At 42.6% G+C, this 14,243-nt stretch overlaps 1 protein-coding gene and 1 non-coding gene across 2 annotated transcripts in view; one reads left to right on the top strand and one right to left on the bottom strand.

Annotated features, from left to right (window-relative positions):
• Nucleotides 1-14,243, bottom strand: part of myo1d (myosin 1D) — a 75,031-nt gene that overhangs the window by 37,998 nt on the left and 22,790 nt on the right. Inside the window, exons 12-15 of the mRNA XM_070926594.1 lie at nucleotides 5,794-5,864; nucleotides 3,864-3,938; nucleotides 3,240-3,372; nucleotides 2,516-2,682 (exon numbers count right to left, since the gene is read on the bottom strand). Of these exons, the coding sequence (XP_070782695.1) occupies nucleotides 2,516-2,682; nucleotides 3,240-3,372; nucleotides 3,864-3,938; nucleotides 5,794-5,864 (446 nt within the window). The remainder of the gene's footprint in view (nucleotides 1-2,515; nucleotides 2,683-3,239; nucleotides 3,373-3,863; nucleotides 3,939-5,793; nucleotides 5,865-14,243) is intronic.
• Nucleotides 6,697-6,770, top strand: trnat-ugu (transfer RNA threonine (anticodon UGU)). Its single transcript has one exon. It is a non-coding gene; the product is annotated as a tRNA-Thr (tRNA).

Raw genomic sequence — 14,243 nt, 5'->3', positions numbered from 1 at the left:
GCCCTGGACCACCGTATAGATCTTCTTAATCACAGAGCAAGCATGGGACTTTGCTCCTGGCACGGTGCCACAGAAATCATATCATTTAGTGCATGAACAGGAGGATTAATTATTGTATAGAGCTTTTAAAGCCTGATATTCTTTTTCTCAGCCATCGACCTTGTGTTGTTTTTAAGGACCTGTTACGAGAGTCACAGCTCAGAGCCGAGTCTGTCCTGAAACAGCTTGTGCTGCCGTCATGAAATAAAATTCCTTCCTGTGTTAGCGTTTCAACAAAAGCAAGGCTTCTGTAATTAGTGTGGGTGGTTTTGACACTGAAAAGCACTCCTCAGGAGGAAGAAGGACAGCTTTAAAAAAAGGGCCGTGACGGACTATCACTGCTACAGACTCAAAAGTCAAACTTTTCTACAAAAGACTACAAAAAAAACTGCATTTCATGTCAAATAATCGAGATTATGCGGTTATTCCAGGACAGCAGCGATGCTCTCCGTCTTCCAAGATGCAATGATCCCAGCGCATGTTAACAGACTGCATCCCTGTGTCATTTCACAGTCGACCCACTGGCGAGGCAGTGATGTAATACCACGTCCGACTACTCCAGCGAGGGAGGATTGGAGTGACAGAGTTGGATGACTTGTTAGCATGTTACGCAAAAAGGCTCATTACCTAATCCTCCGTTCACCACCATGGTTTCTACGAGGGCAGTGGGAAAATGTGAATGAATAAGGGCAAGGCTAGCGTGTGTGTGTGTGTGCACTATTAGGGAGTGTTGGTTAGTATAATTTGTATGCGGTTGTGTTATGGACAGAACCATCTTTTGATTATTATCATTATGCGAGAGATATGAGTTGGCTTAAGATCTCATCTATCACACAACGGACACAACATGTGAGCAAGTGCAACATGTGAGCGAAGCTTTCTGGGTCTTATCTGATGTGAGAGACTCGATGCAGTGACACTAGTGCCGCTGCATCGCTCTCATCTGCCTCTGCAGGGAAACATGAGGTGACGTTTGAGACTCCACAGATCCACATCCATCCATCCATCGCTGGTCTCTGAAGTCCAGCCCCGACTCTCCCTCCTCGGTCTCTTTTTGTTATGAGCCTTACGACAGATCTTGTGTGCGAGACTTAGAGATATTTAGGGCTGCAGCTGATGATTATTTTCATTCATTAATTGTTTCACAACAAAAATTGTAAAACATGCCCATCACAAGTTCTGAGAGCCTCAGGTGACGTCTTTATTTTCAGTTAATTGACTAATTGTTTCTGCACATCAGCTTTGTTTCAGTGTGTTGGCCAATGAGACATTTCAGTGCATAAAGAATAGAAGGTTGAGGTAATTAAAGAAGAAATTAAAGGTTAATAATACGGGCTCGCGCCACGCATTACTTAATGTAATGTTTTATATATTCCATTTATATATGCAGTCTATGTGAGTATACTGCTCATCTATAATATATATGTATATGTATAAACACATGCAGCATTCAGTTACTATGCACCAAAGTGCAGAAACAAAGACATGTTTTAGTGTCTTTATTTAAGTAAAAGCAGCAATACAATTCTGTAAATGTACACAGTTACGAGAGAGTAACTAACTAGTATCAGTACTTCAAAAGTAGTACAATACGTGAGTAAATGTAGTTATACTTTCCACCACTGTGGAAGAGATATGACTCGCCCCACCTTCACATTTCATTCTGTATTTCCTGTTTATTTAAATACATTTTGTAAAGCACCTTGAATCGCCTTTATTTATGAAATGTGGTATATTACAAACATATTATTAATAAACTTGCCTTTTGTAAATGTATTGTCTAATCTCAACTTTGATGTTAACTAATTTAATTTAAATTTTGTTTGAAGTTTACTGTTTTTTGAAATGTAAAATGGCAAATTTAAGGAATCCTTTATTCGATCATTTATTGGTCTGAAATATTTTTGCACCTCTCAAATACTGATATTGTTATTAGCCTCAGAAGGCCATTATCGGTACCCTGTTTGCAAGCAAATTAATGCTAATTGGGACGTGAACAGACCTGTAACGTCGGGTGTTTGAGCTCCTACATGAATAAAACATGAGTTATTAACACAGGTCATTGACTAGTAGTTGTTTGCTACTTTACCACATTAAAACAGGGTAATTTATCAGCCCATTAAAATGTTTTCCAACAATGTCTCTCTAAAGTAATTACAATTCAGCCTGCTTTTAATCGAGGTCAGAGGACAAACATATTGTGCTTGTAGGAAACTGACAAAACTACTGCAAACTGGAAGATGATGATGATGAAGGGGTTATTTTGTAATGGCTGCTGGAGATTCAGTCGATTAGATTAGATGCAATATGCCTATAATCTGGGTAGTTTTTCTCAATGGCTTAATGACACTGAACCACATTATGAGCTCTAACTGATCAATCTATTAGTCGATCGACGGAAAATTAATCGGCAACTCACTGAAACAAGGTTTATCGCTCGGCCACATGCTTAGAACGATTGTTACGTTGCGGGTACCTCTGCAGGAAGCGAGGGTAAGTCTGTCTGTAGGCGAAGCCGGCACGTCGCACTCTGACGTTCTCCAGCAGCCCCAGGTACTCCACCTGATGGCGGCAGCGCTCCTGCTCGAACAGCAGGGGGGACTTCACATCGTTGGGCTTGATGCAGCGAACATAGTAGGGTTCCTATAGAGGGCGACAGTGTGTTAACAACTACTGAACATTTCACTGGTGTCTTCGTCACACTGAGGGAGGGAGGACAACAATGTCACTACGCGTCAAACTGTTATGTGACTTAAGGTATCTTTCTAATTATTATAGTGGTGTAGTTTAAGTTTTTGTTGTATAGAAATGAAGCAAACTTGTTTAAACTGTTGAGTATAGCTGAAATAACATAAAATATATAAAATAATAATATCTGAAGTCATTTGGTGTCTGTTCCAGCTTCTCAACTGCTTTTCTTCCAATTACATACCGATTATCTTTGGATTTTTCGACTGTCGGTTGGACAAAATAAACAATCTGGGAAATTGTAATACACATATTTTCACTTAATCAATTAATCGGGAAAGCAATCAGTAGTTTCAGGCCGACTGGCGAAGAAACTGAGAGGGAGCCTAGTTTGAGGGCACAAACAGGTGTAAAGTGATGCGAGTTGTCTGAATTTGAGAGGTGGGGAAACGGTGCTTGGCCTCAACGACGGCCCTCGACGTCATGCTCGTCTATCAGCCCCGACTCCTCACCTTGCAGGCCAGGTTCTCCACCAGCGAGATCATAGAGTTTTTGAAGAGCGTTGCGGCCGTCAGTGGTCGTTTGGTGACCTCAGTGATGCTCAGTTTGCCCTCGGGCCACATGCCCTTCAGTACTGGGTTGGAACTGGACAGACAAAAGAGTTGTACATGTAAAGATTACAACACTGAGGAAAAACAGCTAGCAATCACAGCACAGTGTTCGGCCATACAACATTCATCAGGCATCATGAAAGAGCTTCGAAAGCTTCATGTTTTGTTATTATATTTGAATGATTCCTACCTTACACAATGTGTATTTTCCATTCGGTCATTAGCACCCATGTTAAAACACCTTTCATTTCATTTTCACATTCCAAATATGCTGCTTTGACCCGAGTAGAGTATCATAAAATGCACATTAGACACATCAGGAATTACTAGACATTAATGTTCAGCGGAGGAAAAACACCAGAGCACTGGAGAGGAGGAGGAGGAGGAGGAGGAGGAGGAGGAGGAGGAGGAGGAGGAGGAGGTACTGAGGAGGCCCTGTGCTGTTTTTTTTCTAGAGGGGTGTCATATAATCAAAGAGCTGCAAGGAATAAAGTGAAGAGTGTGTGGAGCGGTGTGTTTTGTCACCTGTTGTACAGCAGTCTTTTGAAATCCTGGAACAGAGTGTCTTTGTTCTTGTCAATAAAACCCACCACTGAGTACCTGTGAAGAGAGAGAGGCAGGTAAACGCACCTGAGCACACACACACCTACACACACACTTTATCATGTTCACACATACTGTCCTGCTGACTGTATAACTACGTGATTACAACATGATCATCCTGAAACAAACCATTTACACTCAGTGGCCACTTCATTAGGTATAGGACCCCCCCCGCCCCCCCCCCTTTGCCGCAAGACCAGGCATGGATTTAAAAAAGGTGCTGGAGATTCTGGTCCACGTCGACATGGCAGCATCACGCAGTTGCTGCAGATTCATCGGCTGCACCTTCATGCGGTGGCTGCGGAGGCCATCGGACCACCTTAACTTCATGTTGGTGGAAGCAGCTTGAGATGAAGTGTGCTTTGTGAGACGGAGCGTTACCCTGCCCCACCCTACCCAGCCATTAGAAGACGGGTAGAGTGGCCTCTTGACCAGGTCTGCATACTTTTATACATCGAGTTGCTGCTGATTAGATAATAGCATTAACGAGCAGAAGCGTACCTAATAACGTGGCCACTGGGTGTATAAACTGTGGTTTAGTCTAAATATAAGCTAATCCTTATAGCTCCATGTTAATATGCGCTGACACCAGATATTGTGCGCTGTTGGTGATGAACCTGCTATAAATAACAGAGCTGCTATACGCCATGCTGTGAGATGCTGTAAGTGCCCGGTCTAAGTGGCTCAGGGATCAATCAAGCCTGCCAGTCAGGCCCTGCTCCTCTGCCTGAGCCCTCCCCTGGGTGGCAGACACTTAGCCCTCATAAATGGGCTAAACACGTTTCCCTGAGAGCACTTTTTTTGGGGGGGGGGGGGCTTAGTCTGACTGATTTATTCATTTGAACAGCGTCCAAGTACTTTGGGGATTGGTTGGGAAGTGGTTCTGTCATTTTTGGGGGACGCCATGCAATGAACATGTACTTAAGTCCTTAAGTTTTGAATGTCAAGCAGGAGGAAATAAAATACATTACAAAGACAGTTATTTAACACTACAATGGTTCAGCATACGTTTGTCATCTGGGCCCCCATTATAATAGAATACAAGCCTTAAATTATCAGCTTTTTGATGTGATCAGTGTTAATCCACATCTATAACTCTGGGTGATTTGATGTTTTGCTGCCCTCTCTCTGGTTTAAAGTCTGTTTCACCTCTTCACTGCGCCCAGCATCACTTGTGGGTGTGGTTGGATGTGCTAAGAAGTGTGTTTTGCCGCACCTGTAGCCACACCGACAGTGATGTCACGTTGTACTGGAGAACACCTGTACGTTAACGCCGCAAGGTGGGGAGTTACACCACCGGAGGTCAGCAAAAGCACGACTTGAAGGGAGTGTTAAGTTACTCTTTAAGGTCTCAGGGACGAGAAAACCTCAAGCAACCGTGTTTTCAAAAGAAGAGACATTAAGTTAAAGCCCAGATGATCATGTTGACTTTTTGTCTAAATTTAACAGCAATATAGTGTAAATAAATACGGTTCTGCGCTCTTACACTGACTGACACGATTGATATTGGTTTATTAAGTTTTGCATGTCGGTGAAAACCCGTTCTTTGAGTCTGGAGTCTGAACAGACGTAGTTACATTACAGTTGGGTGGAATAGACAAAAGGAACCTGCGTTATGAAAAAGATATTTGGTCACAATCAGCAGTCAGAAAGTGTGAATGAGTGGTGCACCTACATCTCCAAAACAAACATCGAGTTTCATTTAGGAACCCAAACTCCCATCTGCTCTTGAAGGCTGGTGTCAGTAGGCAGCTCTGAGGCATGAATATGTAAAAATGTACAAATGTGAGAGCAAGAGCATGAATCACCGGTAAAAGCTTTTCCTGAATAAATAAAACTTTGAGATACTTACACCACATCTCCTGCGTAGTGCCTGATGCGAAAGTCTCTGTCAAACTCCAGACTCTTGTCGGTGGGTGAGAGCTGCAGAGAGACAGACAGGAGAGCAAGAACAATGTATTAAAAAGGCAAAGACATACACCATTCATCTGGAAAATGATTGCTGGTGTCAGTTTTACATCAATAAAGCAATATAGCAATTTACTTTTCTGTTTCTGCAAGTATTCAAACTCAAAAAGCCATTATCAGAGCTTTCTGCAAGTCTTCAAGTCTCGAATCCTAATGAGGAAGTCAACTGCAAACCCTCTCTCCAAACCAAACATACTTTATACTTAACAAAACAGAACTACTCTTCAGAACAAATTTAAAAAGCTCGCCTTCGCCTCATGTTTTCTGGCTGCCCTTTATTCTGAATAAATAACGTCCGAGCGACGTCTTTGAGATGAACAGAAAGCAGTTGTTTTGCTGCTGTCAGACCTGTGAGATACAGTGCTTTCAATGCAAAGGCCTAATAATAACTTAATATAGTGTGTGGCTGTGCAAGGCCTGCCTTATTTTATATTGTGTCAGGATTGGTCAAAACCTGAGACTCGATGATCGATCGTAGAAATGAACCAATGCCTTTTACATTTTTAGTAGTGAGTAGTTTTGTGTTTGGTTTTATTTTTCTTGTGTTCTAATTTAAACACGGTCACTCATTTTACATCAACTATAAACACTTAGAGAGCATCAGTATTAATGACTTAAAATAAACAAAATAAACAATAGAAATCTCAATGAAATCTGTAGTCATTTGTTCCTCCTGTAGGTCTCAGAGACTCTTACCACACTCTTCCTCTGTCACTGTGTAGGAGGCACTCGCTGAGTGACTTTTAAGAGTGTTGTGATGCTTTTGGGAAACACATCGGGTGGATTCGGTGCTGTGGCTTAGCTGGTTAAAGCACCTGTCTTGTAAACAGGAGATCCTGGGTTCAAATCCCAGTAGCACCTCATACTTCCTTCAGACCTCCCAAGTACTTGTGAGCTTTGAATCTGTAATATTTGTACACCCCCCCCCCCCCGGGGATCAATGAAGTATTTCTGACTCTGAAGATGCTTTGGAGAAATGGTTCCCTGGTTGAGTCAAAAGGTCTAATTTCGGTGACTTGAGTCTACAGCTCTGTCCATTACATAAAAAGGTTTTAAGGACATAGTCAAATAAACAGTAGGTGGCAAGTTCTAATGCAACGGGACCGCTACCCTGGAGCAGAGGAGGAGAAGCCTCTAACCAATGTTGGCTGTAAATCTGGCTTCAGTGTCATTTGCGAGTTTTAACCTCCCTGGAGTTGCAGATGTGTAGCTTTCCCACACATTTTGGGAATTTGTGCCCAGATTCTTAAGCAGCCCTTTTGTTATTACTCTGTACAGGTTCTACCAAAAGCCAAGAACGATCTGCAGAAGTGCCAGAGCTACTGCAACAGCAGATGCAGTGATGCGGAAAACACCGACACTGTCAGGATGGATAAAGTGTTACTCCCGCTCACTCCCCTCCTCTCCTTCCTCTTTTCTGTAAGACAAGACAAGAACGGGGGCAACGGATACTTCGTATTGCTGTTATTGTGTACGTCTAAATATTTGGACAAATTATATTTTGATGATATGAGTTGTCGTTTGAAACGTTCATGCAAATAAAACTCTTTGAATTGACTGAGGAAGAGGAAGAGGAGGAGGAAGAGAGGTGAATGTAGCGTGATGGGAAGAGACAGAGCAAGCTAAAAAAGTGTGTGTGTGTGTGTGTGTGTGTGTGTGATATTGATGCCTGTATGTAGGCCAGTTAGCAGGAGAGCAGGGAGGGACGAGGCATGAATGAGGTCTGCCACAGCTTCTGATGAGCATGATCGGGATTTCTGTTTCATCCACATCAAGTAAAGTCGTCTATGTGTGTGTGTGTGTGTGTGTGTGTGTGTGTGCGCGTGTGTGTGAGTATTATGCTGACATCAGAGATTAGAGGGAGACAGAAGTGGAGAGGGGTATCCGGCTCTCTCTTAACAATCCCAAGGTGAGAGACGTGATTAGCATACAAGAACAGAAGGTAAGGACAAAAAGGAAGCAGGAGGAGGGACAAAAAAACCCTGTGCACCTTTGGTCTGGCCCTTTAAATGTCCCCTGAGTAAAAAGAAAGGTAAAAAAACGACAATATGTGAGCCAGAACAGTTCCTGCAGCGTCTCCGGCTATAGCACGGGTTGCCACATTCGGTCAATGAGCAAAGGTTTTGGTTTCGGTCTGCGTACAGGCACAATGGTACAATGACCGAGATGTTCCACAATAACACATGGGTGAAATGCGTGGGTGTCCGCATACTTTTGGCCATGTAGTTGCAGCAAAACTGGACACAGGTGTGGAGGAACAGACGGAAAGCAAGAAAGAAAAACGCCGCAGACAAATAAAACTTTTACAGCCACGTCGCCTTTTACCTAGATGCTATTTCCGTCAGCCGAGCCAATACAGTGCGTCCCATTACTGTGAAAATGTTGAATGACTCATTGTGCTCTCAGACACACACACACACACACACACACACACACACACACACACACACACACACACACACACACACACACACACACACACACACACACTCTCAGACAACCACACTGACAATGACAGAAGGAACAGTATGAAAGGAAATATTGCAAACAATAAAAACCTCACAAAAACAGATTTACATGAGAGATCTGAATCAAATCGGTCAGCCTTCCACACAGGGGCCCTAAAGTGAATCTCTGACAGACCCAAGTGAAACTCCTCAGCGAAATCACAGGACTGTTTACCTCCTTGGCACTCAGAAATCTACTGAAGCACTGAAGTGCTTCCAGTAATATTCTCTGAAGTTTTTACTGCCGACAGTAATGTGACCGGCAAACAAAGGTAAGAAAATGCTATTAAAAAGATTATCTAAAGTACACAGTCATCAACACCGTCTGAAAATACCCTGCTGCATAATTCATTTCAATGAAGTCTCAACACTCAAGGGCTTCATTTGAAATTGTGGACCTTACAGGCAACAAAACCAAATGATTTGACTGTCTCAAGTTTAGCAGATCATTTATTTGGAAATGAAGAAAACACACATTTTCAGGGGATAAATAATATTAACACTTGTACAGGAAATGTACACGTGAACGCACACAAACACACAGAACCGAGAGACAAACAGATGCACTATCAGACAGACAGCCTGCATCTGCTGGAAGCCACGCTGCCCCTCATCCATCACAATCAGTCACACTTCAACACACACACACACACACACTATGCACACACACAATCAGACACACATGTTGGCAGCTTTATTATTAGCACCTCCTCTGTGTTTGGGATTCAGCCTAATGTTACGACTGAGGGTGTGATGGTTGTTTCTCTCTGTGTGTGTGTGTGTGTGTGTGTGTGTGTGTGTGTGTGTGTGTGTGTGTGTGTGTGTGTGTGTGTGTGTGTGTGGAGAGGGAGGGCAAACTACTAGAAACACAACAAGGTCAGAATAATAATAATAATAATAATAATAAAAGGAAGTGGAGAAGGGAGGAGGCGAGAGAGAGACTCTATTCAGTTCAGAAGAAATAATCCAATGTGAGAAGCTGGAATCTCTTAAACGATTAATCAAAGATTTAAATAGTTGCAGATTATCCTTCTGTTGATCGAATAATTGATTAGTCAACTAATGTTTTCAGCTCTGGTATCTGATAGACTCCAAGTCAACAAAGAAATCTTTTCAGGTGTGAAGCTGTCGATTAAGTTAAATCCCCCTCCTCTCTCCTTTGAAAAGCGATCGCCTCTGCAGCAGAATTATTGATAGCCAGATCAACAGATTTCAGGGGTTTCACTGTCTCACTGCACAGTGAGAACACATACAGTGGAGACAGCTGCAGGGGGAAAAACAGGCAGGAAAACTGCGAACAGAGGGAAAGAAGTGAGGTGAGAAGGAGGACTGACTGTTGCAGGTGCAAGAGACGATGAGATGCTTCCCTGCAACATCTTCACCTTTATTTCTTATTACTGTTTTAATCAATTCCTGAACTCGTCCTGACAAACTTGCAAAGGTTTGCTGCACCGGGCGATTTGTAATCTCAGCTTTACAACACATCCCAAACAGCATCTGACGCTTCAGCCGTCCGCCAGTCAACCTCTGAATAGACAAAGCAGAACGCTTCTCTCTGGTGGATCAAACTGGTCTTTTTGTTGTCCACATACAGAGATTATTTTGACTCTCCCTGCTACCTGCTACCCACTTCTCTCCCTCCAGCAACTCCTGCAATCACTTTTCCAACAATCCTGTTTGCCGCCTATGCCCTCCTGCTCTCTGGCCTCTGGGCTAAACAGCCATCCACAAGGGCACAAGCCAAGCCAGACCTCCCGGTGAGCAGCGTCTGACGGTCTCCAAACCTGTCAAGAACTCACAGCGGGTACCACGGGACCTAATCCAGGCGGCAGATGAGGAGATGGATTTCGTGTTTCATGCCCAACGCACTGACTGGCAGCTGTCAGGGTATTAAAACGCTGAGTATGGAGCTACACCGTCACTCCAGACAGACGTATGTATGAGTACAGCTCACGAAACACCCATCAAACTGACTCAGTACTGAGCTGCTGGCTGCTACATCCACTGCTTCATGCTCTGGTAGACATCAGTTAGACTTCTCTATGTGTCCTCACTGCTGCTGCTGACCTTGAGCTAATGAACTGATTAGCATCACCAACACATGGCCCATGAAAGCTTTACCACTTAGCGCAGACTCCCCAACATGCATTCATACATGTGGCAGCAGGCAGAGGACACACGTGCACACGCGCATCACGTCCTATTAGTATGCTGCACCTGTGCAAGTTTGAAGGCAGATGAGGAAAAAAAGTGATAAAGGAAGTAAAGAAACAAGAGAGTATTATTGACGGAGGGATTGTGAGTGAGAAAAAAACTTAAAGACAGGCAGGAAATGAATCTGCAGTGATGGCTGCCCCGTAAGGAACTAAAAAAAAAAAAGAAGCACATCTGGGAAGATCAAAGCAACAGACAGCGAGCCGAGGAGTGTTGGGATGGGAGGGGGGGGGGGGCGAGGACTGTCTAACCCACCGCGGCACAGAAAAAAAAGAAAAAACATTCAAATCATCCACCACAAGTAGGGAACAAAAATTAAAGCTTTAACAGCTAAGAAACATGTTGATGCTTCAGCTGAATTTGGATTAAAAGGATAAGTTGACGTTATGCAAATCCCATAAAAAGATCAAAACCAAAAATGCATCACTCCGTCTCTCAGTACTTTCTGACTTCCCTGTCCCCGTCCCCGAGTCCACCGGCTCCTACTGAGGACGCCATGTAAATATTTATACCTGCAATGACTGATTTCTTGACCACTTGAGGGCAGCAGAAACAAGCTGCAAACACAAGAACAGAAACAGTAAAGTTGTGGGCTGTGAAACCAAAAAACAACGGGATACAAGACGACCGCTTTGTGTGTAAGTATAATCTGATCCCTTGTTAATATAAGAATATTGATTATAGCTGCTTTAAAAATGGGTCAAAATATATAGTTTCATAGTACATTAATTGGGGACTAATTTCATCTGAGGATTATTATACCGCCTTTGTTTATAATTTGTTGTTTTGTTTTTGTTTAGATTTTCTTCAATCAGTTTACTGCTAACCAAGCTAGCCGTTACATTAGCTTGTATCTTGTACACTCTATATAACTATTTGTTAACTAGATTGAATACTGTGTTGTATTTCAGTGGAGACTTAATGATGATCTTTCACTGGCGATACTTTTCTTCCTGGCAAGAGCGACATTGTAATTAATTAGAAAGTTAGTTTATACACCTTTGAGATAACTCTTGTTTATATATGTAATTTTTTTCCCCTGATTTGTAATCAATGTCATTGCATTTGTTGTCGTTTTATCCAATACGGAGACGGCCGGATTTACTGCACCAACGCACAAGCAAAAAAACTAAAATCACGCTGAAGCATCATCACCGCAGCACATCGCATTCAAGCTTTTCCCTTTAGGTAAGACATCTCTGTAAACAAGCCCGCGGCTGCCATGCATCAAAAAGCACCTGATTAATTCATAACCAGGCTGAGAAGCCTCTCATCACCAGGCCGCAAAGCAACATGACATATTGAGACGAGCCACAACAGAGTGCGTCTGATAGTAATATAAACTCTCTTCCCTCTCTTGATTTGTTAACAGGTCTTTACAAGATGGCGGCCACGTGTGCCTCTACGTGTGTGTATGTATGCTTTATACTGACGGTCACGCGTCTTTAAACATGTGATGTAAATGTTCTGGGAACGTACAGTATCTAGTGAATGAATGAATGAATATGGAGGGTTAACAGCAAGGACAGGATGTGTGTGTGTGTGTGTGTGTGTGTGTGTGTGTGTGTGTGTGTGCTGTAGACAGGCACACAACAGAGTCTAGCATCATTCAGAACTGGAAGGAGGGCGAGAACTTAACAGCACAGATCGTGTTACAGGAACATCTCTTGTAATAGATCTCTGAGTCACCCTCTTCCTATGCATCTCCCTGTTCTGTCTCCTCACCTCGTGGCAGTAAAGCTCTCACACAAGTGCTGAACACCGTCAATCAGAAACTGATGACATTGTTTGACCCCAGATATTGTTTGTTTTGTGAACAGGGCTCAGGATTCATTCTTGACCTTGGAAACAGCAGCTGAATCCAATTTATAGTGCTTGTTGCTTCCAAAGCTTTCAACTGCATCTCTTGTCCTTCTTCAGCGGATGCAGTTGCTCGGCAACCGAGTTGGACCGTGAGTTGACGTTTTTTTTTTTGTAAAGCTTTTTTGTGTTACTATATAAAGTAACACATGTTGCTTCCAGTTTGTGCTAAACTTGACATTTCCTCCCAGAAGTCCTGCACCCACATGGACCCACATGGACCCACACTGTTAGTTTCCATTAAAGCTGCGTGAACAACCTAAATAACTGTTCTCAGGGCAGACATTTGTATTTGTTAAAAAAAAAAAAAAAGAGACATTTACGCAAACTACGCGCAATCTTCCACGACGTCCTTTCAGACACAACCACAGGGGACAGAATACAGTAACTTTCATTTGGAGTCGTGAGGCATCGAAGTCTAATATCAACTCTCCTTTTAGCTGCTAAATGCTTCGCTGTGTTCACCGGGTAGCTGGTAGCTTTGACTGTCTGCCTTATGGTGCTGGGCAGATACTGCACAGACCGTTTATTGGAGAGATTTTTTGGCTTTAAAAACAGCTCCCTGCTGCTGCTGGAAATGAGGTCGGTGAGAGTGAAGTTTGTGAAAACGATGAGCTACAAAAGTCTCACACAATGGAACGAGGGGAGCTGCAGATTTAGGTGATAATCTCTGTGGTTCTGTCACTAAATGAGACCCATTTTATATTATACATAGTCATTTGATCCATTGTTAATATAAAATATAGATTAGGGGAGGCTTAAAATATACCACTCATACAGGTGCTACATCAATCATCATTTCTAGCTCTGGTTTCATGCCTCAACCTTTTTTTCTCCCTTAAAAGTCTCACCTCGCCTCACATTTAATTTCCAGCCTCTCCCTCTTCTCGTCCTCTCTCTCTCTCTCTCTCTCTCTCTCTCTCTCTCTCGCACTTCATCCTTCTTTCCACCTTCACACTTTCATCCTGGCAGACAGACTTGAAGAGATGTGAGCCACGAGGCTCGAGAGCAACGGTGGGTGTTTCAAGTCTGCAGAACTCGTGTACACTTTGTCCCCTCGCAGCCTTGAAATCTTCAGAACTTTCCCAAGAGATAATTTGCATCATGAGTGTGGGTTAGGATGTCTATTTCGGGTCACACTAATATACAGAGAGTAATTCAGCACTCTCAAGGTTCTACTCCACTCCTGAAATTACAGAAACCCTCTCAAAAGCCACCGGAAAGTAATAGATTTAAAGAGTAGACGCTTAAATATACAAATAAGTGAGAAGAGCAATATGGATCTCAATAGTTAACCAAATAGTACACGTTATGTTTTACATTCAACCTCTACGATAAGAATATCATAGGGGGAAAAGACTGTAAATATTACTCTATTGTGGCTGTATTGTGTACATTGTATGAATCCAGTACGCCACCTCTGCTGCTAGTAGGAATCAGAACCATATGTATGAATATGAACCCCTGTATACTTTATATTTTCATGAAGTTGAGGAAATCAGGATCAATCTAATGAAAAAGTCAACTATAGTTTCTAGTATGGAACTCGTACAAAGGCCAATTTAAGCAGTATGAATAATTCTACTGTACACTTTATTTTAACTCGTCCTATTTAGCATTTATAAGCAGTGTATAAACATTTAATGAATAGTTTATAACACTAAGAATTGTTATTGTTATAAACCATGTATGTAATTCAGTGGTTATACAAGCTGAACAAGGTGAGGAGGATCCTTTTGCCCACTTATTAATT

Source organism: Enoplosus armatus, chromosome 20 (genome assembly GCF_043641665.1).
Source record: "Enoplosus armatus isolate fEnoArm2 chromosome 20, fEnoArm2.hap1, whole genome shotgun sequence".
In the NCBI taxonomy this organism is placed as follows: Eukaryota; Metazoa; Chordata; class Actinopteri; order Centrarchiformes; family Enoplosidae; genus Enoplosus; species Enoplosus armatus.
This window is presented reverse-complemented; position numbering and strand designations above follow the sequence as displayed.